Source organism: Numida meleagris, chromosome 16, assembly GCF_002078875.1.
Source record: "Numida meleagris isolate 19003 breed g44 Domestic line chromosome 16, NumMel1.0, whole genome shotgun sequence".
NCBI lineage: Eukaryota > Metazoa > Chordata > Aves > Galliformes > Numididae > Numida > Numida meleagris.
Genome location: NC_034424.1, coordinates 6,969,070 through 6,994,534, shown reverse-complemented (window position 1 = coordinate 6,994,534; position 25,465 = coordinate 6,969,070). Strand labels below are relative to the sequence as shown.

The 25,465-nt window shown below is 45.9% G+C and overlaps 1 protein-coding gene across 3 annotated transcripts in view; it reads left to right on the top strand.

Moving 5' to 3' along the window:
- The window catches only part of BRD3 (bromodomain containing 3), a 37,764-nt gene extending 15,344 nt beyond the window's left edge, over window positions 1–22,420 (top strand). Inside the window, exons 1-13 of one of the 3 annotated variants that reach the window (XR_002443572.1) lie at window positions 766–2,996; window positions 4,166–4,482; window positions 6,596–6,733; window positions 7,714–7,861; window positions 9,368–9,582; window positions 11,314–11,685; window positions 15,468–15,596; window positions 16,119–16,310; window positions 17,169–17,404; window positions 17,931–18,223; window positions 20,097–20,225; window positions 21,005–21,224; window positions 21,326–22,420. Coding sequence is in view for 2 of the 3 variants with exons in the window: in XM_021413705.1 (XP_021269380.1) it covers window positions 4,282–4,482; window positions 6,596–6,733; window positions 7,714–7,861; window positions 9,368–9,582; window positions 11,314–11,685; window positions 15,468–15,596; window positions 16,119–16,310; window positions 17,169–17,404; window positions 17,931–18,223; window positions 20,097–20,225; window positions 21,005–21,120 (2,169 nt within the window). In the remaining variant the exon portion in view is untranslated. Of the gene's footprint in view, window positions 1–765; window positions 2,997–4,165; window positions 4,483–6,595; window positions 6,734–7,713; window positions 7,862–9,367; window positions 9,583–11,313; window positions 11,686–15,467; window positions 15,597–16,118; window positions 16,311–17,168; window positions 17,405–17,930; window positions 18,224–20,096; window positions 20,226–21,004 lie in introns of those variants that run through there. The other 2 variants (XM_021413704.1, XM_021413705.1) reach the window with 2 other exon arrangements.

The window sequence follows — 25,465 nt, the reverse complement described above, 5'->3', positions numbered from 1 at the left end:
GTGGTGTATTGCTGCTTTCTACAGCCGTAGACATGAAATGGATGCAACTGTCCTCACTTCACCGTCTTATCTGTTTTGACAGGTGGACTTTTTGGGCTGTACAGCTTACATGCTACAATGAGTGGTGATATAATTGTCTTTAAAATCGATGAAAATCATTCCTGGGACTACAAAGCTGCCTGGATCCGGAACTGGGTTGCTTTAGGGAGTCTTTGGACTGTGTAGTAATAGTAAGGCTTGGAGTCAACCCAGTAAGCCTCTATACCTGCATTTCCTTTCTTGAGATAGTTTATTTTAAAGGTAGTGGAGTTTACTTGGTTTGGAGGAAAAAGAGACTTCTGGGTAGGAACATGACTGCTACCAGGCACTTGTGATAAAAGCTGCGTTCCCTCTTTTTGGATGGTGTTTCATTTACCCCATGTGATTTCTGGGATCTCAAGTAAACCAAATTCACATGCTGCTGCTTCTAAACTTTGGCTGGCTGCTGTTAAAATTTAATGCTCTGTACTTTCAGTTCTCTGCTATCCAGCATCTTCCTGCTCAAGTGGCTCATGTACTGAGTAATGTATATGTAATCACAGTGGCAGCAAGAAAAGGAATCTTACTCTTCAATTAGGCAACTCAGGAAAGGCTGTTCTGCTCACTGCCCCTTACATGTTTTATAACCAGCTACCTGTGTGTGTCTGTCTTGGGAGCAACTTGTGTTTGCAGGAATCCGATCAGCTGGCAGTCTTTGCCAGAACCCTAATTTCTGCCTCTCAGAAGTAGTAGGAGTGTGCTAAAGCTCTCCCACGGCTGGAGGAGAGCCTGGGCAACGCCAGCATGGGCCTGCTGCTTCTGTGAGATAGGGAATAGCATATGGTGGCAAATCTGCCCAACTTTTCAGCTATTGCTGCTGCCCGAGGAAAGGGAGCAAGCATCTGCTCTGGTTGCTGCACAGAGCCTGGGTGGGAGTGATGCTTGGAGCTGCGGAGCGCAGTGCCTGCTCCCACTGCCCAGCTGCTTGATCATGATCCTGCTTTCTTCCTGCCTTCAGAAAGCCTCCAGCTCTGCCTTCCACACCAATGATGTTTCTCTGAGAGGCTGGCTGACAAAACCTCCAGGCTGGGTTCGGGGCTCTGCTGCAGGCCTCGTCACTGCAGCGTGCAGGGAGCAGCAGCTCCTCGAGGTAGGAGCAGGGTCTCACTGTGTGTCTGCAGAGCGCTGAGGGGCCCTGATCTGTGTGGCCTCCGTGCTACCAAAATGTAAATAATGATGTGTAGATAAAGATGAGGTCAAGGAACATCTCTTCAACTTGATAATTTTCCCCGGTGGGAAGATTTATGTCACCGCTTCTGGCTGGGCTGGGATTGCTCCAGGTTTTGGTCAGTGTCCAAGTAACCGTGCAGAAACACTATGGGACATAAAGAGTTGACAGGCTCGCATGATAACATAAAAGTTTGCTACCTTCTAATTTTGCAATCAAAACAAATAGTACCCTGCACTGCAGGAACAGCAGCAAGGGAGTGAGCCATCCGTTACATGTTCTGCATTGCCAAAGGAAGTGGCAGAACCGTTAGCTGCAGCAGCAAGCTTACTGGCACAATGCACGTTTCATGGGGCTTTATAGCTTCTTTTAAAATAGTCTCTACCACTGCAGACAGCCTGTGGGCTGCATCAGCTGAGCAAAACATTATCCTGCTAGGACAGAGAATTATTGTCATGTTTTTTTCATGCCAGCTGTCTCTGCGCTGGCTGACCAATGCAAGCAACTCAACAGCATAGCAGTTTAAAAACAAACAGAAAACCAACCTTCCAACCTGGCTGTGTTTTCTGATGACTGGTTTGGCTGAAGGACAAGCTGAAGCCGGTAGCTTGGAGGTTGCAGCTTAGCAGAAAAGGTCAGGCTTGAGAACCCCAGAGAAGCAGTATTTGTTTGAAGGTTCGGGTTTTGCTTTTAATTATCTTCTTTAACTGAGATGGATAAGAATTGGGAGAAATGCACAATATTTATTTATTTATGATAGCAAAAGGCCGTACTTCGAATTTTTAGTATTAAAGGTGTAGTTGTACAGCCAGGAAAATCAAGAACAGCTTCTGTCACTTGAATGTTAAAGGTCTGTAGAACGGGATAAGTAGTAACTTAAGTTATTACTCCAGGGCTAAAAAGCCCAACCTTAGGCCCTCACTGGAAGATGCATGTGATGTCTGTGCAGAGACTGGTTCTGGCAGTCTTCTTTCCAGGTCTGTAAAGAACCTTGTGCACTGCTGCGCTGGTTCATAACTGGGCTCCCGAGGAGTTTAAATCTCTGTTGATCCTAATGCCAAGTGTAAGGATGCTGAAGTGCTTAGGCCAGAGCTGTTGATTTTTAATTCTACCTGTATTGGTGGGACAATTTGTTTCCTTGTGTTTTTGTGTGTGTGTGACTCTATTTAAAGTGTCACATTGGATGACTTGTATGAGAAGGTGTAGGTCATGCCTTTCCTCGTATAATAAGTGAGATCTGACAGCTGGGAGATGTCTCGTGCAGAGCCATTGCCTCTCTGAATTCATTGCCATGCGCTCTATTAAGAAGTGGGACATTTGCAAAGCGTTTGCACTTCAGATTTCTCCTAATCTTGCTTTTTTTCTGCTCCCTTAAGTGTTGCATTGAAACTAAAAGGGGATGATCCGACATCAAGGCAGCTTCCCCTGCAAACAATAAGGAATCTGATGGAGCACGGGTTATAAGGGTGCCCGGTGCCTGCGGCTGCTGCAGCACGTGGGGTCCCTGGCACCCAGAGAAGCAGTCCCTGTGTCACAGAGCCACCAGGTTCCAGAGTGCTCCCCTGGTTACGGAGCTGTTGGGGTACCTGAGTGCAGATAGCAATGCTGCTCGGGCAAGCCTGGGAAGATGGATACTTAAATATCCCTCTGTGTTGCGGATCTATTTGTTTGTACACATCTATTTTTGTAAGATTCCCCTGAATTAGGTACCTGTTTACTTCTTGTTGTCATCTAATCAGTGACTCAAAGGGTAAGTTGGTGTTCTATATTTAGGCCAGATATTTAGCAGAGCTGATTAGGGATGTATCAAGGAAGAGTTATTTTTCTGGGATGTCTTAATGTTCTCTCCTTCTTCCTGTATTACTGCAGTTTCCATCTCGGTTCGCATCTCTATATGCGAGAAAGAAGCATGTGTCGGTGAGAGGATATTTGTGGTTTTCTGAGCATATTTCAAATAATTTGCCTCTAGAAAGTGGTTCTGGTCTGTTTGCCAGAGGAAGGCTAGCTGCAATTCTGATGTGAATTGAAATATCGAATGTTTATGGAAGATGACACAGCAGAGCTGTTTACCATATGGTGTACAAGAGGCAGTGATACTAGACCGACCGTTTTTTCCCCTGGAGTTTGCCAGGGAAAAAATAGAATAAAGTAATGCAATTTGTGCATGCTTCTATATTTCATACATCTCCTTGAGAGAGCATGACTGTGCTCTATTAGCCAAGTCATGGGGAGCAGTGTAAGTATAACACTAATTATTTACGTTGAGCCTATATCTTGAGAATTTCATATAAAACTGGGGGCCCAGACGAGGGGGTATAGGAATAGGCGTAGTGAAGACATTTGAGATTCAAAGTGCAGATAGCTTCCAGTTAGGATGTTTCTGGTGACTCCTTTCATTTGCAGCTGATCCTGGCACATGTCTGCAGGCCCATTCCCTTCTCTTGATGGGGATCCTCTGTCAGCTGAGGCCGCCAGCTCTTGATTTGGAGATGTCAGACTCACCATTGCACCAGCGTGGGGACGTGCAAGCTGGCTCAGTGCCAGCAGCACGGCTATGTTTACCCAGAGCTGCGTGCTATGGATTTACTAGCTTGAGTCAGCACATTCATGGGAGTCTCTGCATTACATCCCAGCTCTGTTCTTGTGCTACCCTGTGTTCTTTGCACAGAGATGCTCTCTGAACTAGATAAAGCTTACTGGCTTTATGCAGGCTTTGAATTTGGGAATTGCTGTTCCTTCTCTCTCTCTCATGTCTTTAGCTATGCTCATCAACAAGGTAACAAAGTTTGTTACGGAAAATAAAGCAGGTAGGGTAAGAGCCTGAGTTAAGGCACTTCTACTATTGGTAGTGTTTGAACGTGCCTGCTTCAAATAAATACCAACATTTACACGTTGTCCTCTTCCCCTCGTTTGCTTTAGGTTGCATGGTTGGACCCTGGAAATGGGATGTCAGTCCCATTCAGGGAGCATAAAGGAAGAAGGAGAAGCTCCCAGTTGCTGCTGCAGTGACAGCGAGTGAGAGCAAGAGCAGGAAAATGTCGGCAGTCACTTCAGCAATTCAGGCTCCTCAGGGCCCTGTGAATCCGCCGCCTCCGGAGGTCACTAATCCTAATAAGCCTGGCCGGAAGACCAACCAATTGCAATACATGCAAAATGTTGTTGTAAAGACCTTATGGAAGCATCAGTTTGCTTGGCCTTTCTACCAGCCTGTTGATGCAATTAAACTGAATTTACCGGTACGTATCTGTTGTCGTCTCGATATTGTGTTCTTGGAAAGCTGTGTGTTGATTAGATCAGTTTTCTGAGGATTGGTTCAGAATGGTTTGGTTGCTTTTGGTGAATACCTTGAATATTCTCATACTCACCCAACTTGAAGATTGTTTTTCAGAGCTGGAGAAGTGCAGGTCTCTGAAGGGGAAAACTACTTCTCTCTTAGTGAGGGAGGAGAACAATGGCAGGCAAGCTGTCTTAGAGCAACTGAAGCATAGTGCTTCATCTGTGGCTTACCTGCACTTACTATTACATCTCTTCACACCTTGTTCCACTTCAGTCCAGTCTGAGTGACAGACTGAAAGCCCACGCTCTGCTGCCCGTGCTCTGTGGAGCGTTTGGCTGGGCTCAGTGTCACTTGTGTTTCCAGTAGACTTTCCTCCATTTGATGCTGACTTCAGTGTTGAGGGAGAAGCTAATGCTTTGGAGCAAGGTAGTTTCAGATGCCCTACTGGAGGCATAAAGAACAGAACAGCTGCATTTATCTATTTGCCTGCTGTTCTCAATTATGTATATCCTTTCTCTGTCAGACCAGAGAGTAGGAGACAGCCAGGTTATTCATGAATGAACAAAGTTTACTAATAAAGCTTTCTTCCAGGGAGCAAAACCACACAACTTTTACCTCTTCAGAGTGGTCCTGTGGGAGTAAAAATTTCAGCAGTGGAGGCAAGCCCTTGCCCACCTGTCAAATTAAACAGAGCTCCCCATCTGCCCTGCTGCCCGTTCCTCCAGGCAGGCCATTGCAAATTTATTCTGGCTGCTTTGAACAGGAGGATTGCATGTAGGATTCAAGGGAGCGTGGTTCTGGGATGTGAGGTCTGGAGAGCTCCAGTTACCTTGGGTTATGACCTGATTTTATGGACTGGGTCAGGAGTCTTTTGAACTCAGTAATCGTGTTGATGGGTACTATTTAAAGTGCTAGGCAAAAGAGTGAAACACTTAACACGTGTATAATATTTCACTAGGTCTTTGCTCTTTTGTGTCGTCCTTTTGTGGATTTTGTTTCTCAGAGAGGCATTTTGAAGTGGTTTTAGGGCAGGTTACCAGAAAATTTGAAGGAGGAGTCAGCTGGAAGAATAATAGTTTTTCACATGTGGTCTAAATCAGATCTGCACAAGCCCAGTAACCAGCAGGACTGCCTTTTCTGTCCCAGTGTGCCTTGCCTGGAAAAAATTGGTTTCTCAGGTTGCGCCTGAGAGTGGCCGGGGGCTGCGTGTGGCTTCGTGTTCACATGCAGTGAGAGGCACTGCTGCCTCTCTTCGGAATGAGAAAATTACAGCGTATAACCTCGCGTGCCTAGAGTGTCTCCAGACTAATCACAGCCTCTACAAATGCTTGAGTCCAGCCCAGAGAGAAACTAGGTTAACACATGGAATCCTTTGGAGGCCATGTCGAGAGAGTCACCGAACGTTTTAGTGCAGTCTTAGCCAGCGCTGCCACTGATAAACTTCTGTAAGTGCTGGGTGTTTAAAGACAATCTTACAATAAGGCAGGCAGAAATGCTGTTTCCCAACTTGCCACCAGTCCCCATTAAACTGAACACCCAGCCAAAGTTAGTGCTGTCCCTGCTACCCCAGCTTCTGGTCCCACGTGAGCGTGAATCGTGTCACTGCGGTGTTAGGGAGCTGTGAAGTGTGGCAGCCTGCCACTCTGCAGCACCATCTGAAATGCCATCTACAGCCTTGGTAAGGGGTATTGAGGCTGCAAACAGCTTAAGGGAGAGAGATGCTCAGAAAGCATGTTTTCTTCCATGTGCTGCTGTTGCTACCTTCTCTGTCCAGCTGTCCTTATGCAAAGCTGGTCATGTCCAAGTAGGCATTTGTATGTGTGTTATAGCATGTACTGGGGGGAACTGGTGGTTGTAGAGGGTGTTCTGATGCTTTGTAATTAAGTTCATGATAATGACAGGCTATAAATTAGAAAATAAAAGCAAAAATGATATTTGCAGTTTGCACAAAAGTACGGGGATGTGTGTTTTGGGGGAGGGGGAATGAGGAGAAGGCTGGGAGTAGAGCGAGATGCGAGTGGATTCTTTTTCTCGTGCTGGGAGATGTCACATCTTTCTTGTTTCTTCAACAGGATTATCACAAAATAATAAAAAACCCCATGGACATGGGGACTATCAAGAAGCGTCTGGAACATAACTATTACTGGAGTGCCAGTGAATGTATGCAGGATTTCAACACCATGTTTACAAATTGTTATATTTATAACAAGGTAAAGAACCCAGACAAGCACTTAGCCGGGATACTGCCTAGAAAAAAAACACCTACAGTTGTTACAGCACAAGATTTAAACAGGGCAGCTCCTCTGTGCCCTCCTTGCAAGGGTTCACAATGCCACCAGTTGGAACTACGTTACCTGAAACGAGCACAGCTGCCTGTGTGCCGTGTCCTTCTTCCCTCACAGTAGTTAAAATGGCAAACGTGCCTTATAATTATATGTATATTTCTGTTTGGGAGTTGCATAGTGAGTTTTGATTCATTTTTATTTTCATTTAGGAGTTCTTCGAGATGAGCTGAAGTTTGTGCAATGCTTTGCGAGCGTTCTGTGGGTCATTAGTGCTAAGCGTTGCACTAGTTGTGTAGCACTAAACATGATCTCCTGCCTCTTACCAGCAGAGAGCAGTTCACTAAGTTGCATAACTCTGTCCTCTGCTGTATCTCATTCGTACTTAGACATCTTTAAATTGCATGTTATTGTTTTGGATTTGGCCTATTTGCTGCTTTGTTCGGTTGTTAAAAGCTAGTATTCTTTGCTTTTTTTACAATGGTTTGTCATCATTGACCCATGCTGGAAAACAAGTTGAAATCAACAAATTAATTAGTTTGAAGCACAGGCTATATGTTTACTCTATTCTCTAGGACCTGTTGGCAAGCAAGGAGGACAGCTCATCTGTTCCAGTTTTCTGCTTCCACACTGGTGCACAGGATGCTAGTTACCAGGTTTCTGCTGCAAGTCCTGATATTCTCTGGATGCAGTGCCTTTAAAGGCTGTGATTATTGCATTCTAGACTAGATTAGAAGAGCAGGAGAGCTGCATGCAAGGAGGGAAAAGAGCTAGTCTGTTTATTGTCAGGGAATTGGATGCCATCACTTACTTGAAGGGCAGTGTCATCGGGGATTTCAAACTGTGATCTTGCACCTTTTCCTTCTGGTGTGTGGATGACACAGCTCAGGCTTGCCTTCTTCCTGCAGCCCACAGATGACATCGTCCTTATGGCCCAAGCCCTTGAGAAGATATTTCTGCAGAAGGTTGCTCAGATGCCTCAGGAAGAAGTTGAATTATTACCCCCAGTTCCTAAAGGCAAAGGTCGTAAGCCTTCAGTGGGCACGCAGAGCACAGGTATTTCCCTGGTCCGGTGTCAGTAAATGTTACGAGCCCGTTGCTAAGGCCTCACCCATGTTCCAAGCTGCATGATTTTGCAAACGGTGAGGAGACTGGGGAAGGAGTTGTGCAGTCTAACAGAGCAGTGAAGGAGAGTGAGAGATGTCTAGATAACGTTCACCCAGTGTTTCAGGCCTTGTCTCTCTTACTGCCGCTCTCCCTTTGCCATATGAATATCTCTCCATCTGTGATGTATCCATCTGCATAGCGCATCGCTGGGGGAGGGCAATGCCATTGCTTTCTGCATGCAGAGAAGAAACTAAGGCAAGGAGAGTGGAGGTAGTTAGACGTGCCAGCCTGCCACAAGTGACAGACCATGGTGCAGAGTGCCTGAACAGATCTGGGATTATACAACCCACTCAAGGCCCCAGCAGAAGTCTGACGCAGTGGAGACTGAATCTTGCCAATCCCTTAAACTTCAGATAGTTTTTCTTCTGCACACACAGCTGCAGCTTCATAGAATAAAGGATTTATTAAGCCTTTGCAAAAGGGTATGTAGACTACTGCATATCAGTAGAAACTAAGTTTACTTCAGCATACCTTGAGCTGATTTTAAATGGATTTAAGACAAAAACATCTGTGAGCAGAGTAAAACAGTTCATAAAGGAACTTGTGTGGACTGAATTAAGTTACTGCACGTTTTTCTGTAAAAAGGTCTACTTTTTGCACTGGGAAAGTCAACAGTTCCTCTTTGTTTTCCCATATCTCAGGTGCCAAATTTGTGCTGAAAATTGTGACAGTGCATCTTTTCAGCATCCTTTGATAAAAGCTGCTATATAAACATATGGGCATATTGATACTTTGGTTATTAGTTACTAAATTTGTCCTGTATAACTTTATACTAGTAGGCAACTCTTCAACAGAGCAAAGGCAGTATAAAAGATATTGGTGCTGCTCATAGAAGACTGGGACCCTGCACCAAGCTCTGTTTCTTTGGTGTTGTGTAACTTGTGGCAAATCTAAAGTGTTAGTGAACTCTTAGATGTTCAGCTGGTGGTAGAGGAGTGATTGTTGCTGTTGACCATGAACACTTACAGGCTGAGGTCTCTGCAGGATGGCACCTGTCGGAAGGAGCCATCTCCCCCATCTCCTCCTTGTGCTCCTTGTCTTTTGCTGAGCACTGAGCAGCTCTGTGAGCATGAGAAGGGTGAAGACTGTCCCAGAGCAACGTGCCTCACGTGCAGGCTTGGTGTGTTTTGCTTGCATGTGGCTGGCCTCAAGCTTATGATAGGAAGACTTAAGTCAGTGATTGATTCTCGAGTTCTTTTTGGTCCCTGGGTAACAGCACCAAGCAAATCACACTGAGTGTCCTCTGTGCTCTTCCTGTGGCCTTGAACTGGGAACCCTTTGCCAAACCCACGGCTGCACAGTACAGCAGCTCTGGCCTCACTTTGTTCCCCGTGCCTTGTCGGCCCTCGTAACCATCGGTCCATTGCAGCGTGTTTCCGCTTTGTCGTTTGAAAGGAGCGCAGCAAGCAGTGGCCGTGTCTTCCGTCTCCCCTCCGGCCCCGTTCCAGAGCGTCCCTCCAGCCGTGTCTCAGACGCCCGTCATCGCTGCCACCCCTGTGCCGACCATCACTGCTAATGTCCCGCCTGTCACCGCCCCGCCTGCCGCTGCTCCCCCTCCGCCTGCTGCTCCGATCATGCCCGTGGTTCCTCCTACGCCACCCGTAGTCAAGGTAAACGGAGCTCGATCTCTTCAGGAAGCAGTTTTGCTGGGCAGGGCTTTGATTTCATCCCCTTGCCGCGGGTTGCGTGCGTTATTTCTCTTTGCATTTTTGACTCCTTGCTTCTCTGCCCGTCGTCGTCCCCTTGGGATGTGCTCAGACAAGTGCTTGCTGTTGGGTTTGAGTGGGTTCGGGAAAGTTTTGCCAGTTTTACCGCATCCCAACTGAGCTGGTGTTGGCTGTAATTGCTCCAACTCAATGACAAGCTCTTATCTGACCACAGCCTTAGCCAGTGCTGATGCTCCATCAATCAGAAGGCTGCTGGAGATTCCTCCGGTTTTGATCTGTGTTACCCAAAGCATCTTTTCCCTCGAACTGAATCTCTGATTTTCCTGGGACTATTCCTTTAAGATTTGCACGCTCCAGCACCAGGAGTGTTTCTCTCTCTGCTGTAAACCAGTTCAAGACAAGCCTGTCGCTCCAGCTGGAGGAGATTGGTATTGCCTGCAGGTTTGGGGTACATTAATTTTGTCTTCCTTACTGAGTAATCTTCTGGGAGGTGTCAGTGGCGTTTTGCTATGTTAATTTATGTGTAAGTGAAAACGGTGCTTTAAATAATTGGAATTTTCCTAGCAAGCTGTATGTTGCTTTAAAAAGAGTTAGAACATAGCTCAGATGACATTTTTTTTTCTCTAAAATGAGAAATTAAGTGCAGAAGCACTGGCATTCCTGATTTGAGGTTGCATGGGCCAGCAGAGCCACAGAATTTTTTTTTTTTTCCTTATTTCACCCTAAAGGCTGGGAATTACTAAGGGCATTGTAAGCCTGATCTTGCAGCTATACTGTCCTCCTCAGAAGCCTGTTTCATAACACAATGTCTGACCAAATAATTTGCTTCTGAGAATCACTTTAGTTTCAAAATTCAAGGATGAGCCCAAAAGCGAGTTTGCCAAATATGTACTGCAAAGATAATCCTGCTTGGGATTTACTTAAGATTTGCCTTAGATTTCCTTGGGGAACACTTTATTTTTATTTTTGCTTCCTTCCTTCCTTCCTTTCTTTTTTTTTTTTGTTTTTTGTTTTTCGTTTCTTCCAGAATTGCTCCTTCATAGGAGCAAAAGAAAGAACTGGCTGGACGATCACAGCTTGAATTAATGTGGGATGTATGTTTCATTGGCTTGAAGCAAAATCATTAAATTCTTACTCTTGTCCATAATAAACAATCTACCTTAGCACATTCACTAAATAAAGGGGAGCGAAGGCTCATAGGTCTTTGGTGATTAATATGCTTTGGTTCAGAACTTATAGCCTGATCCTGCCACTGGGGACTCAGACATGTGGTTAAGTTACTGACACTTACTAAGTCACCATGCATCAGCTGAGCTGCAGTAATCGACTGGGCGCACTCCTTTCCTTTGGCAAACATGAGGTAAGAGTCCTTAGTTTAAATCTCAGTGAAATTCATAGAGCTAACGCGTTTTGCATCATGTTTGGGGTTGGGTTGGAGCCGTGCAGATGGCTGGTTACTGTGGCTCAGGTGACGTGTAGCAGTACCTCCTGTTGTCGCTGAACTGCGTGTTGAAGCCTCTAGTCACAAGTCCCATTTATCCCGGGGAAATAATTGTATTTTCTGTCAGAGGGCAGGCAGATCTCAGGAACGAGGATGAATTACGCTCGGTTTCTGCTAGCTCAGCGTGAGAACCGGGCTTGTGCTCACGAGGTCTCTTCCATCTGCTGTTTCAGAAAAAGGGAGTGAAGCGGAAAGCGGACACGACCACCCCCACCACCTCCGTGATCACTGCCAGCCGGAGCGAGTCCCCCACGCCCCTGTCGGACCCCAAACAGGCCAAAATCATCGCTCGGCGGGAGAGCGGCGGCCGGCCCATCAAACCACCAAAGAAAGACCTGGAGGACGGAGAGGTCCCCCAGCACGCAGGGAAGAAGGGCAAACTCTCTGAGCACCTCAAGTACTGTGACAGCATTCTCAAGGAGATGCTCTCGAAGAAGCACGCAGCCTACGCGTGGCCGTTTTACAAGCCCGTTGATGCAGAGGCCTTGGAATTACATGACTATCACGATATTATCAAACACCCCATGGATCTCAGTACTGTTAAAGTACGTCTACACTTACCACCTATTTTGCAGGATGTCACAGCCCTCTGGTTGCAGAGGACTGGCTCCTTCTGGTGGGGGGAGGGAAGGGGCAAGGGTGGAGAATCAAAACCCTTTGGATGTCATCTGGATATTTTTATATTTTGTTTCCTTACCCTCTCCTTTTTTTTTTTCCCATGACCTGAGATGTCTTATTTTTTTTTTTCTGCCCTGCAAAGCAGACTGTATGGTGGCATCCTCTCCTCTTTGTGAATAGTCCAGCTGTTTAAACAAGTGTTGTTGGGGTTATGTTGCACTCAGAAGGAGAGGTGCTGTATTTCATAGGATTCGATTGATAGTATCCCATTTCCAGAAACTGCTGCCTGGCTGCTTGTTGGCATGATGTGTGGTCTAGATAGGCTTACGCCGAGCAATTCCAGCTGGAACATGAAGATCAACTAGTGCTTAGGCGAGAGGAGGAAATAATGTGATGCTTATGTGGTTCAAGCTTTGCTCTTCAAGACCTTAGCTTAGTGTGGTCCAGTATTCAGTATGTTTTTCCCAGAAGACTTGGAAGTTTCTCTGAGTCCCTGCTAAGTATCTTCAGAGGAAAGCTGTGTTATTCTAGTTCCCATCGTATGCTTGTCTGTTGGAATCAGTGTTGGTGGAGGTGAGACTTTCTTCTGTGTGCAGAAAGTTAAGGTGTGTCTGCTGGCTTTCATGAGCATGCCAGGAGTGCTGTGCACCCAGCTTGGCTACTGTGCAGGATTGTCTCAAAAAAGGCCTAGGGGACTAAAGGGCAGCTGCATTCCTGGTTCCTTATGTGTTCCTTGGCAAGCAGTGTGCAGTGCTCTGATGTGCCGTGCCATTTGGCCGTGGTGCTGCAGGGGTTCTTACTACAGCTACTCTGTTCTAAGAAGTTTTTAGTTGTGCTGGTGGTGAGTGAACAGTCATCACAGGCTGCGCTGAGGACTGGCTGAAGAGTTAGCAGTGTCTGAGTTAATAACTGTCCTGATACCATGGTCTTTGGCAAGTTTCCCCATGGTTCTGTGCCTTTGTTTTCCCAACCATAGAATGAGGAGAACAATGCTTAACCTCCCTCACAGGGCTGTTGCAAGGACGGATATCTGGAAGCTGTTATCTAAGTACTAATTATTATTGATTGGGTTTTACCCAAGCTTTGCTAAAGGCCCACAGCAGTTTCCTCAGAGGAGATGGGAGTAAGAAGGGTGAGCTGAGCTGCAGGCAAGAAGTGGGAGCCTGAAACAAGTGGTAAAAGCAGATAAGGGCTGAGTTGAATGTAGTAGTTTGGGAACCTGGAGCACTTGTGCGTAGCTCTGATGTTCTGCTGAGAGGGGAAGATCCCAGTGTTTTCTTGAGTAAGTTTCCATTTTCTAGCGCTCCGAGCTTGTGTAAGGGAGGGAGAAATCCCCCTCAGTTTTGGTGCTGAAGTATGCAGTGTTCTTTGGGGAAATTCTTAAAGTATTTGTTTAATTGCACCTATTGTAGAGTACAGCTCTACAATAGTAGAGTAAAGCTACACAGCTTTCCAAGGCAGCTCTTCTTGTGGAGGCAGTTTCTACTAGGCCTGCAGAAATCAGGCAGAATCCTCATGAACTGACTGAGCTGGTGTTTTCCCCACTGAAGTCTCTGGAGCTCTGTGGCCTTGTCCCTCGTTGGTACCTGCCCTGTGCCATGCCCCAGTCCTTGGAGAGGAGAAGATGGAAAGGGGACATGTTGTGTCTTCAAACATGTAAAAGATTGATGCAGAAAGGGAGAGAACAATGTTTTCTCTTCGTCTTTTGTGGGCAGGACAAGGGTAATTTTAAAGCAAGAGACGCTAGACATTAGGAAACGTATTTCTGAACACTGAAGGATATTGAACAATACAATTGATTGCTGAGAGGAGTAAGATTTTTCTAGCTGCCTTCCCAGCGCCCCTTCCAGTCCTGCTGTCTGTGACTTCTGATTTGCCATTGTAAATGTAAAAGAAATTGTTAAACAGCTGAATATCTCAAAATGAGTCTATAACCCAAATATATTCTGCCGCGTAATTTTAAGATCCGTTTTCTTTTGTCAAGTTAATTTTTCTTTACAAGAAAGCAAAAAAAAAAAAAAAAAAAAGAAAAAACATCCACAGATTAAAACGTTGTTGGGCTATGAAACTGTTGGTTTTGGATGAAAGCAGAGCCTCAGACGCTGCAGTGTATTTCACAGGCTGTAATCAGCCATTGAGTGTGCCAAACAAATACAGCGTATCAAAAAGGCCTTTCACGAAGTATTTTAGAATAAATGGCCCCTTTCGTTTGAACATATTGTTTTGCTTTGGAATTGGCCTCAGACGCTTTTCAAGCAAGGCCAGCTCTCCTTCAGACAGGGGAGGCACAAATGTATTTCCCTTTCCATCTCTGCGCTGAAGTTCAGAGGCTTTCCCCTCCTTTATTTACCAAGAAAATGAGCTCTCGTGACACAAGTGTGGCAGGTGTCTGGCTGTGGTACAGCAGGGAGGGATGCTGTGCAGGAGTGTCGTTGCCCTGAATGCAGACCCCTCCAAAGCTGCATCCCTGGAGGTGAAATTCTGCCTTATTCTGATGAAAAGCAGCCTTAGGACTCGTTGCAGTGGTTCAAGATATTTCCAGTATCTACCGTGGATCTGTGAAATGCTGGTAGCTTCCGTTGAGCGAGTGGGAGTTTTGCTTGTGTTAAGACTTCGGTGTGAGCTGCAGGCCCTGAGCACCATGCCTTCTGCTCTGATGGGGGCTGAATCTGCCCATCCCATCTGCAGCCTGCCTGCCAGGCAGCCCCTTCCCTTCACTGGGGGATGCAGGTGCATGAGGCGTACAGAAGGGAGGCCTGCAAGCACTTGGCAAGCAGCAAGTTTCTTTAAACTCCTTAAAATGCAAATGAAATCTAGCGTTAACCTCTTTAAAATTTCCTTCTGGAAGGAGCAACTGGAGCTAAGATTTTTACATGTGGTAGTAAGACATCAATTAAGTACTAGGAATGCTGTAAACTGTTTTCTGAACCAAGTCGTTCAGTCCCAGACAGCAAGAGAAGTGGACGAAGGTGAGAGCTGGAAAATGAGAGGGAGGATCACGATGCAAATATTTAGCCCCTGGTACTTATCCTCACTGCAGTGGAAAATAACACTAGGCACAGGTTCATAAAGGGCAAATTCTGTGTCCATTCTGTATCCTTCAGTTGAACTTTTTAAATCAAGAGTTGGTTCTGTAGTTTAATTCTAAATGCCTGTCTGGCTGTAGAAAACACCGAGTGGAATGATGCATGTGTCAGACGAGGTGCTAGCAATCTTTTCTGCCTTCTCAGATTTATGCAGTAAAAATATCCAAGCAGCACGTAGAAATTCATGCTGGGGGTACTCCTTTCATTGTAATTTTGTTGACTTCTTGCCCTTTTATCCTTTGCTTACATTAGTTTCTGGTCCAGCAAACTTTTTCTAAATGACTCTCTGTTTTTTAACAAACTGTGGGTGCTGACAAACTTGCATCGTGTTGTTTAAAAACAAAGAAAATAACCCGAATTTAGAATCATGAAAGTTTAAACTATTGTGGAACTGTATTAGCTTTAGTTGTCTGGATCTTGTTTACTTGTTTTTAAAAAGCAGCAACTCTAAATGTTACTTAGAAACTAATAAGCCTGATCAAACTACTGTTGTCATAGACAACAGTGATTTTTGAAGCTGTTCTGAGCTCTCTCCGTGACGCACGTATCCTCCATGCAATTGTTACAAATGCCTTTGGTTTATGGCTTTATCTCCCCTTTTCCTTTGGCTTGTTTGCTTGCAGAAAAAAATGGACAGTCGGGAATACCAGGACGCACAAGGTTTTGCAGCAGATATTCGGTTAATGTTCTCTAATTGTTACAAGTACAATCCTCCAGACCACGAAGTGGTAGCCATGGCCAGGAAGCTCCAGGTAAAGGTGTAGCTAAATGCATCTTTCAGAGTGTGCTTAGCTCAGCTGTGAGGTGTCCATTCAGGGATCCAAGCATGGATCTGCTCTTGGTATCATCAAGGGTGAGTCAGTGGTTCCTTCAGCCCTTGGAAAGAGCCTTTCCATGCCCTGTGCTGCAGAAATGTCATGCTCTGCACATGGCATAGCCCAGTGCCGCATCCCGCTCCTAAAATTTTACAATCATGGGCATATAAATTACTGGGAATGCTTTCTTGGGCCACAAAACGAGGAGATTGGGAACGCTTCCCCTGCCAAGTCTTGGATAAGCCTTTAACTTTGCCCCTCAAAAGAGGAGGAGCTATCTCTTACTTTGATGATTGCAACCCCTGTCCTAGAGTGCTCTTCGTCTTTCATTATTACAGCACCTTATTTAATGCAGTTAGACCTTGATCTATGGTAGCGTGTCTGCCCGGCTTAAAAGACCAGAACGAGGTCTTTGTGGGTGAGGCTCCTTAGTCACCAGTTTTTCCCCCTTTCTTGTAGGATGTCTTTGAGATGAGGTTTGCAAAGATGCCTGATGAGCCCGCAGAGGCCCCTCCTCCACCTCCTCCAACAGCACCAGTTGTGAGCAAAAGCACAGAGAGCAGTCACAGCAGCGAGGAGAGCTCTTCTGACTCAGACAGTTCAGACTCGGAAGAAGAGCGAGCGACTCGGCTGGCAGAGCTCCAGGAGCAGGTTACTGCAGTGGCCAAGCTCTGTGTGTGTGTGTGTGTGTGTGTGTGTGTCTGCAGTAGAGAAAGGGCTTAGCAGGAAGGAGGATTTAATTTTGTTCTTAAAAATCCCAGCCAGCCTGGGATGCAGCGGAGTGATCGCTTCTTCTGCCAGCTCGAGGAGATCAGCTCTCGGCAGGGAAATATTTCGTGTGTTTTTGATGCAGTGTTAATTTTCTTTGAGATAACCATTCTCAGTGCTGGTGCTCTGGGCTTCTTTCTGGGGATCCCAGAGTATTCAGCCACCATCAACAGTGGGAAGCACTGAGAGAGAGATGCATTTAGTATGAGAGCTCAAGCACAGCAGAATCTGTCACAAGTGTCCTGTGGGATGTTTTCACTGTGTACCCCATCTGTAGAATAAACTATTTTGTCTGTTGTGGTTGTGAGACCTTAAGCCATAGCATTTTTTATTATGCACATGTACAGTGCCAGACGCTACAGTGGCCGTGTGTGCAACTGTAATACAACCAAGCATTAATAAAATAGCTTATCCAGTAGCTCAAAGCAAGGTAGTAGGAGACTCAGGAAGTAAACCTAGCACTTGAGAGTCCACATTGTCAGCACTCTAGACAAAGCTATTAAGTATTTTATTTGCCTCTTATGAGGCAGGAATTAAGTTTTCCTATCAGTTAGCTTCTGCACACCTGCTCTGCATTCTTTAAAAAACTTCAGGTCAAAGTTTCCTAAGTTTGGTCAGTAGACTGCGTGCTCACTAACTCTGAGATATACTTACGTGTCCAGGATATAGAGGGAAGAGGATGTGGAGGCATCAATTATTTTGCCTTGAAGTGTGATTTATTTGTTCACCATTCTCTTCCAGCTGAAGGCAGTCCATGAGCAGCTAGCTGCATTGTCGCAAGCACCAGTGAACAAACCAAAGAAAAAAAAAGAGAAGAAGGAAAAAGAAAAGAAAAAGAAAGACAAGGAGAAGGAAAAGGAAAAGCACAAAGTAAAAGCTGAGGAGGAGAAGAAGCCCAAGGTGGCTCAACCGCCGAAGCAAACCCAGCAGAAGAAAGCCCCAGCTAAAAAGGCAAACAGCACGACCACAGCTAGCAGGTGAGAGCTTGCCTCCTGCACGTTGCCTTAGGTGAGAACACAAAGAGCTCTCAGCCCTGTGCTGTCCCTCCTGTTCCTGTTGTTCCCCAGTGAAGCTCAGCTGTCAGCATGGTTAACTCAGCACTGAATAGTGTCTCCATTACAGACAGCTGCAGGGAGTTTTCAAGTTAGGGCTGGCACCAGAGCCATCACGTTTCCACTCTCTGACTCTTTCAGAATCCCTGCCCAGTCGCTCTCAGATAAGGTTTTGCCTTTTTGCCCAGCCAGCAGTAACTTGCTGTTTCGTTGCTGCCCCCCTGCTGCTATTTGGGCTTGCTGTCATGCCTCACAGCACTAAAATATAATGTGAGTAGAACAGCTTATCTCAGATTTCTGAACTTTTTCAAAAGTTGTGGTGCTGTTCAAGCTGTCTGGCTAGGGGTTCACAGCCAGAAGCATTGGGATGTTTGTTACAAGGGGAGTAGAAGAAAGAGTTCATTGCTCCTTATATACCCATGAATGTTTCCATGCTTGCCAATCTCCCCAGGCAGCCCAAGAAAGGAGGAAAGCAGGCGTCTGCAACCTATGATTCGGATGAGGAGGAGGAAGGCCTGCCCATGACCTATGATGAGAAACGACAGCTCAGCTTGGACATCAACCGCTTGCCTGGGGAGAAGCTGGGCAGGGTGGTGCACATCATCCAGTCACGGGAACCTTCCCTCAGGGACTCCAATCCTGATGAGATAGAAATAGATTTTGAAACCTTGAAGCCCACAACGTTGAGAGAACTGGAGAGATACGTGAAATCTTGTTTACAGAAAAAACAAAGGAAACCATTTTGTAAGTTACCTCTTGGGACACGCATTCCTTCGCAAGCTCTTGGGCTCAGCTTTGGAGTCAGGGCATGTGTGTTGGGATTCTCTTATCCAGCTGCTGGGTATGTGATGATAGGGATGTTTAGAGATTCTCTTCTACCTGAGAAAATAGCAGAAATTTTCTGTGTTTTTTTTTTTTTTCCTTCACGTGTGGCCCTCACGTGGAAACCTGGAGGGACCACTGTATTCCTCTGCAAGACCTGTGTGATATCTTTATTGCTTATCTAGAATCTAGAAGGCACTACAGTTTCAGTCTCATTGTGTTATGTATAACATGCATATATGTGGAAGGATCAGTTTCTTATCCTGAATAGTTTATCATCTAATTAGGAAGGAAGGAAGTGTGGTTTGAATCCAGAGCACCAAGGAAATGAATGAATTGGACAAATTTACTTGGGTAAGCTAAGGATTCTCGATGTGGCCGAGTTGTATGCTTGCTGCAAAACTGGTAGTCCTAAATGGCCTGATTACCATATAATCATCAGTGTCAGATAAGGAGGTGCTTGTGAATGGGCTGGAGAGTGTACAGTGCAGTCCAGTCCAGGCTTTTCTCTGTGCCTCAGCTGCAGAGTGAATCGGAGCCCCTTGAGAATTCAGCTCCAGGGAAATAGCAGTAGTGTGTTGCTTACCTGGGGTGGTCCTGGCTCAGTCCATCTGCTCGTAGGTTAAGGGGGAAGTTGTTCTGTTAAGAATATAGCACAAAAGCTACTCACAACTCTTGCAGAGCACTTCTGTTTCCTTACCACAGGACTTTCAGGTAGCCTGAGCAAAGCTCAGACTTTGACTCTTCTTTTTGCTTTTTGCTACACTGGTTTGATTTCTTCTTTTCCTCCAAGTCCTTCACTTCTGGAGTAGCTGAGGAAAGCGTTTTCCAGAGATACTAGGAACTAGAAGCATCCTTTTGCTTGGGAGTAACACAGATGACCTCAGATGTCTGTCTTTCTGCTGCTCTGAGCCCAGTATGCCCTGAGCTGGTGTGCTTGGTCTGCAGGCACCACGCTGGTGCATGACCTTGCCCAGACACTCCTGCTCTCTGCTGCCTATTCCAGTGCTCAGTGTTCACGGGCACCACGGGCACCCTCTTAGGACTCTGCTTTCCAGTTTCCATTTAAAAAAAAAAAAAAAAAAAAGCTGCCTTAAAGCAGTGCACAGAAACGTAGGTATTTCCTTGCTGGATCAGGCAAAATATCTGGCTGCTTCTGATACTGGCCAACACCTGTGTTCAATTACTCTTCTGAGTGATATTTCTTCTGCTCAGAAGCATGAGCATTGCTGTTACTCCTCAGTGTTTCCGTCCTGACCGAGGCAGCTACATTCCTGTTGTCTGCCAGCCTTTGCCTTTGTTGGTTTTTAATTTGTTCTGTTTGTTTTGTTTTGTATTTAAAGCAACTTAAAGCAGTCAGTTCTCATGTGAGGTGTCTTGAGTTTTAATGGCAGATGCTTCCTCCTGTCAACATTTAATGGGACACTTTATTTTACAGGGCAGAAAACCCATGTAACAATTCTGTAATTACAAACGTGTAACTATTGTCCATATAACTAGCTGGTAAGTAACCTGTAACCACAAGGTTATTACGTGGATATTTCTATCTTCCAAAACACTTTCCAGAAGGGATCTCTCAAAAAATGCATGGTACAGGATGATGGTGATTGGATGATCTAGACAACTTTGCGTTGTCCTCTATCTGGGATGTGTAGTTGCTGTGTGGTCACTTGATCTTAGCAGTTCCACTGCAGAGTGTTTGCACACACTTACATGCCCTGTAAAATAGTGATGTCCGCTCTTTTCTTCACCCTCAGCAATGCATTTTCAGAAATTGTCCGTTCCTCCTCCACAGCTGCAAGTGGAAAAAAGCAAGCAGCGAAGTCTAAAGAAGAGTTAGCTCAGGAAAAGAAGAAAGAACTAGAAAAACGGCTACAGGATGTCAGTGGGCAGTTAAACAACAACAAGAAACCTGCAAAGAAAGGTAATGGCTATGGTTTTACTGTGCTACTGATGCCTGAAAAGTTTTGTGTGTGCAAGTAGACCTCTTCACTAAGGCAAATCTAACTGCCTTTGTGCAGCCTTGGGCTTATCTGTGGGAATTCCCCCAGTCTGTCAGTAGTGTGGGCACAGCAAGTTACTGCTGGGCACCTGAGCTGCTCCTTGGGGTCTGCTCTGATCCCTGTGCTGGTGGAAACTCCCCGTGGTGGTGAGCAGGACCTGTCTTGGAGATGATTCATCCTTCCGAGGAAGATCTGCTGCTCTGTTGGTCCGTGCAGGATTGTTCATCCAGTACCATAGTAAACCAGCACCATGGCATGCTTAATGGGTGGTTTTCTCCATTGCGGGGTTGAAAAAGCCACCTCACAGTGCAGTAGTGTGAAAGATGGGATGAAAGGGTATTGCAGTGCAAACTGAGCTTCTTCCACCTTTGCCAAGTCAGGCAGTGCAGCACTGAATCATCACGGCAGGCAGCGAGCACGGCTGCCTGGGCACTCTGTGCCACTTAGCCACGAGCACTATGCATTGCCCTCCTCAGGGCTCCAGTGCAGGGCCCAAACTTTCATGGCCACCTGCAGCATTAGAAATCTTGCCGTCCCCTGGGCTGGGCCTCGTTCCAACCAGCAAAGCCAGTGGGTCAACAAGCTGCCCGGGCAAAACAAAGCCACGAGCGAAGCTGTGGATGACAAAAGCCGTTGGCAAACCGTGTCTATAGAGCTCAGCTCCTTGGAAGTTACCACTTTGCTGCCTTCTTTCCCGCAGAGAAATCAGGCTCTGCTCCCCCCGGGGGCCCGTCCCGGCTCAGCAGCAGCAGCTCCTCCGAGTCGGGCAGCAGCAGCTCCAGCGGCTCCAGCTCGGACAGCAGTGATTCAGAATGAGCCACGGACACTTACACAAAACACAGAATGGACATCACCCTCACCGATGCTCTGCAGTGTTCCTTTCTCTCCTTAAAGTACTGCTCTTGTTCCACGGTGGTCAGGTGTTTGTTTGTTTGTTTGTTTTTCTTCCTCTCTGACTTCTTTTTTTTTTTAATTATTATTTTTTAATTCAGTGTTATAAAAGGTCTCTTCCATTTTCCAGGGGCACTCTTCTATGAATAGGTCAAAGATCTTTGCGTGTGCGTGGCTAGACTTTATGGCAAACGGTTCCCTTTGCGTAAAGTCTCTAAAACACATTGTAACTGAAGAAATTTGGTTGAAAATGGAAGAACTTGGAACTCTTCGCAGGAGGTGACCAGTAGGTTTCTGCAGAGTTGGTAGTACATCTCCCTTCTGCCCCTTCCTTCTCCCCAGGTTGTTCTCTTTTAATAAGCCCACCTGGCTCACACAAGGGAAAAAAGATCTTTAAAGAAATCTGTGAAATGGTACTGTATCTGAAAGATGCTAGCTTTTGGACTAGTTGGTGTATTTGTTTATTAGCACTAGTATTCTTAATCTCCAAGTCTACAGTGTGATGAAGATGTCAGATGCTGTCATCTTTGTACGTAAAAGCAAAAGAAACAATAAGAAATCTAACATTTCTGTTAATGTTGGTAGAGGCGTAGGCACCTGTTCAGGAAGGTATTTAAGCATGAATTTAATTTGAAGCACATGAGCCATAGAAATGTTTGCACTTGTAACTTCTAGCTCTTCAAATTTTCATTTTTTCTTGGGAATACGTTGGTAAGGAGGGAGCAAAGGAAACTCGAGTTCCTTGGGAATGTTATTTTTAACATCAGATAGATAATTTCCAGGAAATTGACGTTCTCTCTGGAAGTTTTTTGTCTAATTGAAAGCAGCTTGTGGCTGCAAGTTCTCAGCTGGGCCTCGAGGAGTGTTCCCTGCAGAGTGACCAAGACGAGCCATGTGCTCATTATTAGACACATGCTTAAGTACTTTCTCCATGACAAGCACCTCGGACTGGGCTTAAAATAAAAGAGCGCTCGAGCTCCAGCTGAGGCTGAGCTGGCAGGGGACTCGGAGAGGGATGTTGGTTTTGTGCTTTGTTGGTTTGGTTTTTTTTTTTTTTTGGTGTTTTTTCTTTTTTTTTGGTTTCGTTTGTTTCTTTCCCACCCCTTATCTTCGTATCTGCAATGAGCTCCTAGAAAGGGAATGCTACTTCTGTGTCAGGCAGGGTGCAGGTTTCCAGATCCTGAAGTGTTTACCTCAATTATAGTAATAAGGGAAAAAAGAAAAAGGGGGGGAGGGTGGGGGGGAGGGAAGGGTGAGGACGAGGGGCAGACAATTTTTTAAGGCTAGCAATTTCTTACGAGTCAGCCTCATGTTTTGACCTGCACTGCTGCAATACACTCCGTTTTCTCTGTCTCACGTGTATATATAAGTACTTTATTTATTAAACACATTGGTCATTTTAAACTCACTGAAAAGAATAAGACCAGCAGAAATGCAGACTTTTAACGTGGTTTGAACCAGATTAAAAAGAGAAGAACACAGAGGTGTTATTTAAATACACTGGACTTCATACCTACAGGTGCTACAGTCCAGTCTGTCGTGTGTCTGGTGCTCTGTCATGTCTTGTGTGTTCACTTCTGCTTTTGTTTTCTGTCCTCTCTCTTTTCACCCCAGCCCCTTCTCTCTTTGTTTTGTACAAATTTTGAAGACGTACAGGTAGATGTAATTTCTTCATGAAGCACGTTACTTTTTTTTTTTGGTCTGTATTATTTCCACGCGTCTTTCCCCTTCTCCATTTTTATTTTATTTTATTTTTTTTTGTGAACCAGTGTTGATTTTTCATTTTGTAATCCAGTTTTAGCAAAACAGCAGTTCTGTAACTATATAAAGTTTGTAACCCGAGGGGCAGAAATTTATTGTAAATTCTTAACTTTTTAGCTTTTTATTGTAAAGAAAATATACAGAGTTTAACAGAAAGTTATGCCTTTCCTCCTCCCAGTACCAGCCCCTCAGGCTGCATCTCTGCTGTGGGTCAGCCCTAAGATTCACCCTGCTGAGCTCTCTAGTGGTGGTTTGCCTGCAGCCCAGTGGTGCAGATGGCACCAGTGTTTCTTTTTGACGTAGGTGAGTGGCTGCTGGTTGCTTAATGCCCGTTCACTGAGGTCTTACTCGCTAGACCCAGCAGGGCCTAGCACTGGGTGCCACTCAGATCACACAGCTGGCACAGCTCTGTCCGTGCCTCTCTCTGCGCAGTGACAACACCACGCTCCCTGGAGTTTGCTGTAGAAAGGAGCTGCCATTTCCAGCTAAGAGTTGAGAGAAGCTCTGCTGCTGAGAGCATCCCAGCAACGGCTGTAAGTGGCTGAGCATCCTTGTGTCGTTCCCCCATTGCTGGGGTGCTGGGCCCATTGGCAGGAGCCCTTGAGGTCTTTGCAGGTGGAGTCTCCTGTTATATTGGGAACAGCGTGAGCCAGGGTGTTCTGATTCCTAGTGAAATGAGTGATTTTTCTTTTCCATTAACAATAAAGTTATTTTTAGTTCCTCTATTTTTTTTTTTTCATTCCACCCTTACAAAAGATCTTCCCCTTAGACAGATACTTAGTAATATATTTTCAGAATTTACTACGAGGAGATGTAATATACACCTAACTACGAGCTTACCCGTTTGGCTTTTTTAATGGGCTTGGTTTTCACCTGTGTTTCACCTAGCGTCGAAGACTCGCGTTATCAAAACGAACCGGTATTTTAATTAAAAATCATTGCAACCCCTTCGGCACCGCGACAGCTTGGATAAAACAGGCCCCTGGTTTTCCCCGCTGAAACCCTTTGCCGCGTGCATTAACTCGAGCTGCGCCGTCGGTGCGAGGTGATGGGCAGAAGAAGCTCCCGTGCAGAGAGCAGCCCGCAGATGGAGGCTGGGGCTGTGGAGCCCACCAGCTCGGGGGCACAGCCCTGCAGCACGACCCTGCCCCCTCCCCCTGCAGCCACGGTGCAGGTGTTCCACCAGGACACACACACGTGTGAGTGGAGCGGCCAGGGCTGGGGGCTGGGGGCTGGCCTGGGGCTGCAGCGCTGCTAGCTTAGTTGGCAAACCTGTGCTGGCCTGGGGGTTTGCAAGGAGAGCAAGGGAAGGAACAAAAGAAAGGGAATATGGAGAAGCACCTGCCTGTCCTTCGTACAGACAGTGGTGGCTTGGGCTTCCATTTACTTAGAAGTAAGATGTTTGCCATGTGATGGCAGTTTGCAGGAGAAATCCAATCTGACACAACCGTTGTTTCAGGGAAGAAAACAAAAAATGATGACTTCGCTGCAAAACATTATTCTTAGGATTTTTTTTTTTTTTCCCACTTTCATATTGTTTGTAGCGCTCGTTATCTCCCACCGTGTCGTTAGCGATGCTTCTTGTGTCTGCAGATCAGAGCGTCTCCAGGAAAGAAGAGATGTTTTCAGTCCATAGTAAGTAGCAGCTGCCCTTAACGAGTGGGAAACTGAAATCATGGAGCACTTCCTGGACTGAGCTTGTATTGCATGGCACGTCGGTACGATGTCATGAGATAACATGGAAACGATCAAACGTTCAAGTAACATTAGAACATTTTTAAACTTGGGGATAAAAAAAAAAAGTTGAATTTTTCACGGTAGATTTTTTTTCTTGAACGAAGCAAGTGCGACTTCGTTTTCCAGGGGAAATCTCACTGAAATCAGCACGATTTCATATGAACACGTCTAGAGTTGGGTTGAAACTGTTGGTTTTTTTTCCATCGAATTCCTATTCCGAGCAGACCCAGGACCCATCAACCAGCATTACTGCACCTTTAGAAACCCGGAGGAGCTTGGTGTGATGCTGAGCTCAGCCTGCTCCTGGGCAGCCCATCAGATTCAGGCTTGGTGGGACCAGAGGGGGATCCCGGGGTGGGGGGGCTCAGCCCTGCTTTGTGCACAGGAGATGTGCTGGGTGCAGCAGCTCTCCTCGAAGCAGATCTTGTCCATACAGAACCCGCTCAGTTTTGTATCTCTGTGACTGGAAGCTTTCCTACCAGCAGGGTTTGTCACCGTAGGGCTGGCGTGCCAGGGCTGTGTAACTGGTGTGTGAGTGTGTAACAGATGCACGCACCCACCCATGCACACACAAGTGTGTGTGTGTGTGCGTGTACATACCAGTCAGTTACCAGGGTTCTCTTTCCATGTGCTCTGTGTGGTGGAAGCAGGCTGCAGTTGCCCCATTCCTTTCTCTGCTCTGGGGACTCTTTGACCAGTTTTTAACTCTTTCCTTGTTTTGCAAGGAGCGATGTTTTGTAAAGCCGGGGTTGGAGCTGGGGGAGGTGGGAGG